The following is a 10,255-nucleotide window of genomic DNA, read 5'->3' on the forward strand; positions in this document are numbered from 1 at the left end:
TGGATGGAGGTGGGCGGTCCTTGGACTTCCCACAGGTCAGGGAACCCTGACTGCTCTTCAAGCTGATGAGGGAGGGGGACTTGATCGGGGGAGGGAAATGGGAGGCGGTGGTGGGGAGGAGGCAGAAATCCTTAATAAATATATAAATTTAAAAAAATAATAGTCTTAGGGTTTCTACTGCTCTGATGAGACACCATGACCATAACAATTCTTTTTGTAAAAAAAAGATTTATTTATTTATTACGCATACAGTGTTCTGGGGGTATGAGCAATCATGTGGTTGCTGAGAATTGAACTCAAGACCTCTGGAAGAACAGTCAGTGTTCTTAACCTCTGAGCCACCCCACTAGTCATGACCATGGCAAATCTTATAAAGGAAAACATTTAATCGGGACTGGCTTACAGTTTCAGAGGTTTAGTTCATTATTGTCATGTTGGGAAGCATAGCAGCACACAGACAGACATGGTGCTAGAAAAGGAGCTGAGAGTTCTACATCTAGATTGGTAGGCAGCAGGAAAAGAAGAAGGGATTTAGGCCTGGCTTGAGAATCTGAGACTTAAAGCCCACCCCCAGTGATACACTTCCTCCAACAAAGCAACACCTACTCCAACTAGGCCACACCTCCTATTAGTGCCACTCCCTATGGATTTATGGGAGCCATTTTTCAAACCACCACACACACACACACACACACACACACACACACACACACACACACACACACACACACCCCTAAAAATATTGCTTGCAAATTTAAGAAGTAGGTGGGCCTGAGGTCTAGAAAGATTGTTCAGTCTATGAAGTGCTTGGCATTCAAGCATGAGAACCCAGGTTACATCCTCACATCCACATAAAATGCCAGGTGAGTAGCACACGCTTGTAATCCTAGCACAGGGGAGCTGGAGATAGGATAATTGTGTCAAGTTCCAGGTTCCAGTGAGACTCTGACTCAAAAAACAAAGCAGATAGCACTAGAGAAGGAATGACACCTGAGGTTGACTTACACACGCACACACACACACGCCAGGGGAATAGGTGGACTCCAGTGACCCTCCTTCATCTCAATAGAAGACCAGAATACCCATTAGGTTAAGTAGCAGGGTAAAGAACATGGAGCACACATCAGAAACAACTAAGAATGGAAATAACCTTCTGGGAAAGGAGGGGAATAAATATAAGCATAAATATGATGAAGTCAAGTCCCTGCAGCTAATCTGACAAAATACAGACAATCACTCACATTTTAGCAGAACAATGAAAAACTGGAGGCCCAAGAGATTTTCTGTTAAAAAAATACACTTTAAAAATCATGTGTGAGTGCATATGTATGAGGATGTACATGTGGAGGTCAGAGGACAACTCTGTAGGGTCAGTTCTCTCCTTCTACTTGATATGGGTTTTGGGATCAAACCCAGGTTGCTAGTCTTGCATGGCAAGTGCCTTCACCCCATGAACCACCAGCCCAAGAGAAACATTTTCAAATAAACTCAGACTGTCCTCCAACAATGAAGCCCCATTAAAAGGAGAGGAATGAGTCTAGGCAGATGGTGGAGAAGTAAGTAACTAAGGAGAGGGAAGGTGATAAATGTATACACTGAGCTAAACAAATACTAACACATACAATACTTATTTTCATTAATTATGGTGTGTGTTCACATATGTGCTATAGCATATGTGGAGGTCAGACAAGTTGTGGGTGTTGGTACTCTCACACAAAGTGAATTCCAGGAATCAAAATCAGGTGGTCAAGATTGGCAGCAAGCACCCTTACCTGCTGACTCATTTTGCTGGCCCAAGAAACATATACATGAATATAAGTGTGTGTGTATTTCTATCCCTATATCTATTGGTTTGGTTTTTTTTTTTTTTTTTTTGATACAGGGTTTTTCTGTAGCTTTGGAGCCTGTCCTGGAACTCACTCTATAGACCAGGCTGGCCTAAAACTCACAGAGATCCACCTGTCTCTGCCTCCTGAGATTAAAGGTGTGTGCCACCACCACTCGGCCCAAGAAACCTATTTTATGAGGTTCCAAATACAGAACTAAACACAGCATAGTTAGAGCATGGGAGGGGTTTTAGCAGTCCTGGCTGGACTACCTAAGAAGAGAAGTTAGGGGTCTAAGATCGGAAGATTCCATCGCATACTCCATTTGCTCAGGAAATAATGCCAACAGTTAACAAACAATAGTTCACGAAAGTAAAAGCTTATGACTAGCTAAGGAAATAATTCATCAAGTGCAGAAATGGCCTACAAAATCTGAGAGGAGTCTTTACTGGGTATATATCTGACAGAGGATTAGTATCTAGCATATACAAAGAACTCTGAAAAGTAAATACCAAACAACCCAGTTACATGAATTAATGAAGTGAGCAGACAACCCTCAAAGATAAGTATGAATGGCCAATAAATATATGAAAAAAATGTTTAACACTTGTACCCATCAGAGAACTGCAAAAAACAACCAAACATACAATACTGAGATTCCTCCTCACCCCAGTGAGAACAGCACTCAGAGAACTAGAGTCACTGGCAAGGATGTGAGCAAAAAACCCTTCTTAAATGTGGTGGGGATTTACTCAGTCCACCCAACTATGAAAATTAGAATGGAGGTTTCTCAAAAAACTAAAAGCAAAGGAAAGAGCCGACCCAGCCAAGACATTCCTGAATGATTATCCAAAGGACTCTAAGTCAATACGTCAGAGACACTTGCACATCAATGCTTACTGCAGCACTGCTCATCATAGCTAAACTATGGGACCGGCCTACAAGTCCACCAGCAGACAGGATGGATAAATAAGTTGCAGTGTATGTATAGACAGAAAATCAGGTTTGCTGTTAAGAAAATGAGTGTAATGGAGACGGTCATATTAAGCAAATCACATCAGTTTCAGAAAGACAAGTATGACATGTTTTCTCTCATTTGTGGATCCTGAAGTTTACAGAAACATACAAAATCATGCATGTATATATCATGTGATAGTAGAAGTGAAAGTGTCTACAGACACCTGCGACCTGTTGTTCATACCCTATGTGTCCAGTGATGGTGACAAGTGTAGTTCAATACAAAATCACCTGTAACCTCAGTGCTGAGGAATGGGGCAGCAGTGCTCAGTGGTCAGGAAGCCTAGCCAAATCTAGGCATTCCAGGTTCAGTGACAGACCCTTTCTCAAAAAATAAGGTGGAAGGTAACTGAGAAAAAAATGCAAAGTAAAAGCTCTAGACTCCACGTGCTTGTACACAAATATGTACTCACTATATATACATACTTACACATGCACTCCCCACATGAACATATACATGACATACACACAAATAATAAAAATGAGACAGCCCAGTGTAAGAATATATAAATGGCTTCATCAAGAACATGATGTTTTATATATAAGAGCAAATATAACAAACACAATTCATATGGCAAGTGAACGTGTTTTATAAAGGTTTAGTTTTTTGCTTGTTTCATGAAGCAGAATCTTGCTAGGTAGCTAGCTACCTCTCTGTTTTCTGAGTACTGGGTTACAAATGTGCCCTATCACTTCCTGAACAAATAAACATTTTAGGAGATGCTCAGACCCTTTACAAATGTACAATGGGGAGTGAGGTCTGCAGTCTTAATTGCAGTGCTGAATCTCTGAGGAAAATGATATGGTGTATACAAGAGCTAAATGTTCCAACCATGAAGTAAACAGGCAGTACTAAAGTTACCTATTACAGTTTATGGGCTGGACTAGAGAGATGGCTCAACAGTTAAGAGAGCTAGCTGCTCTTGCAAGGGACCCATGTTCAGTTCCTAGCACCTACACAGCAGATCACAAATGTCTGTAATCCCAGCTCTGTAACTGTAACTCAGGGGATCCAGTGACACCTTCTGGCCTCTGAGGGTACTGCATACACATGATGTGCTTATTTACCTACAGGCAAACCCTTATAACCACAAAATAAAAATAAATAAATCTTGGGGGGAAAAACACAGTATAACATTTCCATAGACAAAGGCAAATACAAGGAAAAACAGTTCCAAGGGTGGAATAAAAAGAATGGAGATTTGGGCATAGTGGCATACTCCTTGGGTCTGGAGGACCACTGAAAATTTGAGACCAGACTAGGCAATACAGCAAGACCTTTTTCTCAAAATTTAAATAAAAATCCAAAGTGTAGAGAGTGCCAGAGCTACAGCTCTCCCATTAAACGCCTTCTAGTACTTTGAAAAAAGAGAGCCATTAAAAATGCATTATTTGCCAGGCTCTGGTGGTACACGCCTTTAATCCCAGTACTTGGGAGGCAGAGACAGGTGGTCTCTGTGAGTTTAAGGCCAGCCTGGTCTACAGAGTGAGCTCAAGGATAGCCAGGACTTGTTTCACAGAGAAACCTTGTCTCAAACACCCCACTCCCAAAAGAAATCATTATATTCATATTCTCTCTCTCTCTCTCTCTCTCTCTCCTCCCCCCCTTTCTTTTCCTCTCTCCCCTCCCCCCTCTCTCTCGTTGTTGTTTGAGACAGGATCTTACTATGTTGTTCTGGCTGTGGCTGTTCTGGAACTCACTATGCAGACCAGGCTGTCCCTGAACTCACGAAGATCTACCAGGCTCTACCTCCCTAGTTAGTGTTGGGATTAAAGGCATGTGCCAACACACCTAGCATAAGTATATTATTTTCAACAAAACATTTAAGAAATAAAAGCACCGAGAAAGAATAACAACTGGGAGGTGAAGAGTAACGTCAAGGTAAGGAGATAATTCTCAGGAAACTTGCTGTGAGCAAAAGAAGAGAAACAGAAGCAAAGGAGCAGTGCAGCTGCACACACGGGTAAGGTGGGCAACGTGACACACTGGTTCTCTATTTGCTCTGGTAACCAGATTTTAATTTACAGCTGTAACTGAAAAATGAATCACTGGGGTGTAATGTCTTCTCATTTCTGACAATTCAATATTATTTGCCTTTTGCTTGGTTATTTCAGGATATTACAATAGCTCATCTTATTGTAAACATACTTTATATGACTTTAAAATATGGTGGGACTAATAAATGAAACTGCAAAGAAATATCAAACACATTAAAACTACTTATAATATTCTCTTTTCTTAATGATTTAGAGACGAACTGAATTATCACCACAAAAGCCAGTTGTCTACATGGACATCCATGACATGTATGCTTTAAAGTCATTTTCTACTGCATGGGCATGTTCACAGGATTTGGCTGCATATGCTCACCTCATCTCAGCAACTCCTAAGGAAGCAAGACAGGAGAACCAACTACTCACAAGCATAAGTTCTGACTGACGTTTAGGACAAACGATTGGGACTTTTGGTTTATTTCCTCATCTACAAGATGGGGTATGATCATATAAGCATCTGCTTCATGTGTTGTCAGAATTAAGTAAGGCCACAACACATGAAAACATACAATAAAGACTAAACAAGGACAAAAGTGCTGTGAACACTATTCCCCGTAGCACACCGGAGCATTCCCCTTTGGACTTTGGTAAAGATAAGTACCAATGCTAAAAACCCGTCCTCACTCTCAGGTTAGGGAGTGTGAAGACAAACTGGGGGTAGTCCTGATCAAGACAACTGGCTTTCTGCCTGAAAAGACATCTGCAATTTCTACTGCCCACCCCAACAGAAACACTCTTCTTTTGTCTTTCCTTTTCCTTGGAGCTAAAAAGCCATCCAGACTCTACTCTGAGTACTATGCAGTGACTGCTGACAGCGCACACAGTGCCGTCAATGCTTTTGAGCCGCTAAGAGTCCTGCAAAAATTAAAAAAAAAAAAAAAAAGGAGAGTCTTCTGAGGCTCTTGATTTGGCTTTTCCTGATCTCATGTGCTGCTGTGCTCTTCAAAATCAGATTTTATATTGTAAATTGGGCAAATGGCAGTATTTTTAACAAAAACACTAAGCATTTTTCTGTTTACTTTACTCTGAAATGTGATTATCTTCTTAGCAGGAGTCCCTAAGAGAAGGTTCTCCTGGGTAAAAGACCCCTAATTATGCTAGGATGGGCTCCTCACTATCCAACCAAGCCTTACTCTCTCAACTTTCAGCTTCATAAGGACTCCTCTTACAATGCAAAAAAAAGCACAGGCCACGCAGGGCCCAGAGCAAAGGGCAGGATAGAATCTGGCTCATCAGGTAAGTTCTGATAACCAAATAGGTCTCATTTCAAGCCTGAAGAGGCTGCACCAAGTCCCTGACCAATCACAATACTAAATTAGTTTTATTTGGCATCATGACTTGGTTCACTGAAGAAATAATTAAAATGTCATGCAGAACACTAGCCAGGGAGGATGGACAACAACCCAAGTAGGGGCAGAATCCCACCTCAGCAGCAGGGGGTTGCAGGACAGGGTTCTGAGCAAGGAAAACTGATGGGCACAGAAACGTTTCTTATTGCTAGGGTGCAGAATGCTCCTCCTGCTTCTGTGCTGTCAAGCCTTTGTTAAAGAGTGCTAACTAACAGGAGTCTAAGATCTCTACAGTGAACACAAGCCTAGTGTTGTATGCTTATTCCAAGACCACACACATAACTTTGGAAGACGATATACAGTGGAATGAGCTGTCTCTGCCACACATTTTAGCCATACGCTGTTTTCAGATGTCCTGGTTACCTTGAAAATTAACTCATTATTCTATGAGCTAGCCATCTTAAATATTGAACAAACACCAAGACAGGAACAAGCCAGGCTACAGCACCTGGTTGTGGGTCACAGTCAAGGATACAGGGGTTGTTGTCATCGATGTTGCTGCTGTCCAGGATCAGAGGAATGCCATCCAGCTCATTCACCTAAAGGGAAAGAAAATGGACAACCAGGTCAGGACTACAGAATAGATGACTCGTTTTACCTCTCTAATTTCCTGATTAAAATATTGCTTCACCTATAATAAATAAAATCAGATATATAGGGTTTAGATAGATGGCTCAGTCAGTGAAGTGCATGTTTTACAACCATAAAGACCTGAGTTTGATCCCTAGAATCCATGCATTTTTTAAACAACAATAACAACAAAAATACCCAATCCCCCACTCCACCAAAAACCAGAACAGTGGTGGTGCACATTTGCACAAGGGTGGACAGTCAGTAGTCTGGCCTAACACATCAATAAAACCCTGTCGCAAAACAAAGTGGGTGGTGTCAAGGAAGAGCACTGAAGCTGCCCTCTGGTCTCGATATGCAGATGCACACGTGTGCACACAACACACACAAAGAGAAAAGCAGACATATGAGCACAGAGAGGACTTCATTCTTTTCACTCTTCCTTAACACAGGGCATTTGGGCAGTCATTTAAAAAAGAAGAGAAGTAGATTATACTCTAATGCTACCTTTTAAGGATAAACTCCCTATCTGAGCTTTAATTTAAAAACAAAGAAATGCTACCAAAATAGAGATCAGAATCCTTTTCTACGAAGAAAACAGGAAAATGTTTTCCAACTAGGTCTCACGTCCAGAAATGAAAGCTTTAATTAACATTTGCCATTAAGCAAAAAAGACAAATGAAAATAGAGAAAAATATTTGTAGGATAGTACAGATTTGTAATATACTTGCAAAGAATTAGCATTTATATAAGGAGCCTGAGCAGCAATCTAGGAATCAAGAGACAGGTGTGACAAGGCTGGGAGCTGAGGTTGGCCAGGATCCCAACCCTGGAGACTCAGTTTTCCCATCTACAAAATGGGATGTAAAAATCTACGGATTATGATGTTAGCTGACTGTAGCAAGGAAGCAAGTATATTTTCAACAGGGCCAAATACATACTTTCATTCTGCATGGTGCTAAACTGCCAACTTCTTGATGGAGGAAGGTCATTGGTTAATTAAATAAAGAAGCTGCTTGCCCTGATAGGTTAAAACAGGAGGGAGGAGTAAACAGAGCAGAATGCTGGGAGGAAGAGGAAGTGAGGTCAGACTCCACAGCTCTGCTCTCGGGAGCAGATGCCTCAGAGAGACGCCATGCTCCCCGCTCCTGGGAAGATACACTCCCGGTAAGACCGGTGCTCACTAAGACCGGTGCTCACAGATTATTAGAGATGGGTTGATCGGGATATCAGAATTAGCCAGTAAGGGCTAGAGCTAAAGGGCCAAGCGGTGATTAAATGAACACAGTGTCCGTGTAATTATTTCGGGTAGAGCTAGCCATGTGGGCGGCCGGGTGCCGGGACGCAGCCCGCCGCTCCTATTACTACAGATGGCGCCCAACGTGGGGCAACTGAATCCACTGAAAGCCTGAGAAAGCTTGGGAATGACAAAAATAGGAGACCTAGGCCTTCAGGTATATGTAGGAGATGCGGTAAAGGCAGACATTGGTCCAACGAATGCAGGTCAACAACAGACAAACAAGGCAACCCGATACAGTCGGGAAACTCCTTGAGGGGCCTCTCGCAGGCCCCCAAGCCAACAGTGGCCCAGTCATTCCCAGTCACAGTGGAGAACGTGCCTCACCAAGAAAATTAAAAGCTCCAATTTCTGCTGAAAAAAGTAATACTGGTCTAAATGATGAATTACGTGTGGAGGATGAGTCAAAAAACCCAGTAGGACAGAGTAAACGTATATTTTGGCAGACTTCTATTAACGATAAAAGACCAAAGCTAAGAGTCTGTATAAATGGCACTTTTATTGAAGGCTTATTAGACACAGGTGCGGATGTAAGTATCATTACCCCAGAATCTTGGCATCCAAATTGGCCTCTTCAAGAGGTAGATGTTCAGTTCCTGGGAATTGGAACCCTATCTCGTGTAAAACAAAGCACAAGATGGGTTGAATGCATAGGGCCCGAAGGACAAATAGGAAGACTAAGGCCATATATAGCTAATGTTGCCATAAATTTATGGGGCCGTGACCTGCTACAGCAATGGAATACCCAGATTAACATTCCTGTAGTTCCAGGAACTCATAAATCTGGGAAGGATATGATGAGGTATTATGGAAAAAGGTCACCAGCCATTCAGGCTGTCCTCGAACTCCAGATCCACCTGCCTCTGCCTCCTTCAGCAAATCCTACCGGCCTGCGCCACCAGAACCGGCCGGGTGCCGGGACGCAGCCCGCCGCTCCTATTACTACAACTTCTCATAAGTGAAAGAAGAAAAAAATGATTCAGTATTTATTCAGTGCAAGAAAAATAAAGAAAAATAAAATTCTAAGGTCTATCAAGTTGGTAGGAGTTTGATAGAAGTGAAATCACACATACTGAAATCTAAGCAACTATATAGGTAAATTAAAGCTATATTAAACATCATGGCTCCACTGAAACTTTGGGCTCCTAGGTAAACACCTCACTCACAGGACTGCATTACAAAAGGCTACAGGAAACTTTTTATAGAAACCCATTGACTGTTTTCAACGTACAAGGACTATTCTAGACCCAGATGACAAATACATAATTATAGACTTAAGAATGAACACAGGGTAAGGTCACTGGGAACAGCAGACATCAATGCAATACCTTCCCAAGGGGGCCTGACAACAGAATTTGTTATTGCAGAACTCAGGTTTATTGCTGTGGCTACACCAGTAGAGCGACTATCTGGGGTAAGAGAACAATTAGGAAATTAATGAGTTTTCTTCTGTTAGCACTCCATAAAATAAGGAAGTTGTTTGTTTCTTTACCTAACATGTTAGGAACTGATTGCAAACCCATAATAAATGAGTCACAGGTTGTAGTTCTCTGGAGGAGCCAAGCTCAGTCAACACTTTCTTTTTACACGGTAATGTTGCCCTACAAGACAGTAAGCCTAGCTTAAACAAACATCTAGGCCCTGGAAACAGTGTAGACAGAGGACAGTAACTGATTATCTAGTTCCTTTCTGTCCCACAGGAGCAAGTGATGCTGGAGAAACAATGAAAGCATATAGGTCCTACAGGGGAGCAAGCTCCTTTGGGAACATGTATTGGGCTGGCCAAGAAACTGCCTTAATAATCCTGATTGCTTCGACACTGAATGGGGAATGCAAAATCCTGGAAAAACTCAAAAACATACACAATACTAAGGTGTGGCAGAATCTTTTCCAGTCAGGCCTCAATGTTTAGTAAAAAATGCATTCATAACATAGATCTTCAGGTAGACTCACAGATCACAATCTCATGCCAAAAAGAATGAACCATGGCTGGAGGGTGTGTGTGTGTGTAACTCAGTAGCACAGCACTTGCCTAAGAAACTTTAGGCCCATGGTTCTATCCCCAGCACTATAGATAGATAGATAGATAGATAGATAGATAGATAGATAGATAGATAGATAGATAGATAGATAGATAGATA

The 10,255-nt window shown here is 41.8% G+C and overlaps 1 protein-coding gene across 1 annotated transcript in view; it reads right to left on the bottom strand.

Moving 5' to 3' along the window:
• Positions 1–10,255, bottom strand: part of Atxn10 (ataxin 10) — a 150,403-nt gene that overhangs the window by 29,868 nt on the left and 110,280 nt on the right. The window contains exon 10 of the mRNA XM_005354399.2: positions 6,723–6,786. Coding sequence (XP_005354456.1) covers positions 6,723–6,786 — 64 coding nt within the window. The remainder of the gene's footprint in view (positions 1–6,722; positions 6,787–10,255) is intronic.

This window comes from Microtus ochrogaster, chromosome 15, assembly GCF_000317375.1.
Source record: "Microtus ochrogaster isolate Prairie Vole_2 chromosome 15, MicOch1.0, whole genome shotgun sequence".
In the NCBI taxonomy this organism is placed as follows: domain Eukaryota; kingdom Metazoa; phylum Chordata; class Mammalia; order Rodentia; family Cricetidae; genus Microtus; species Microtus ochrogaster.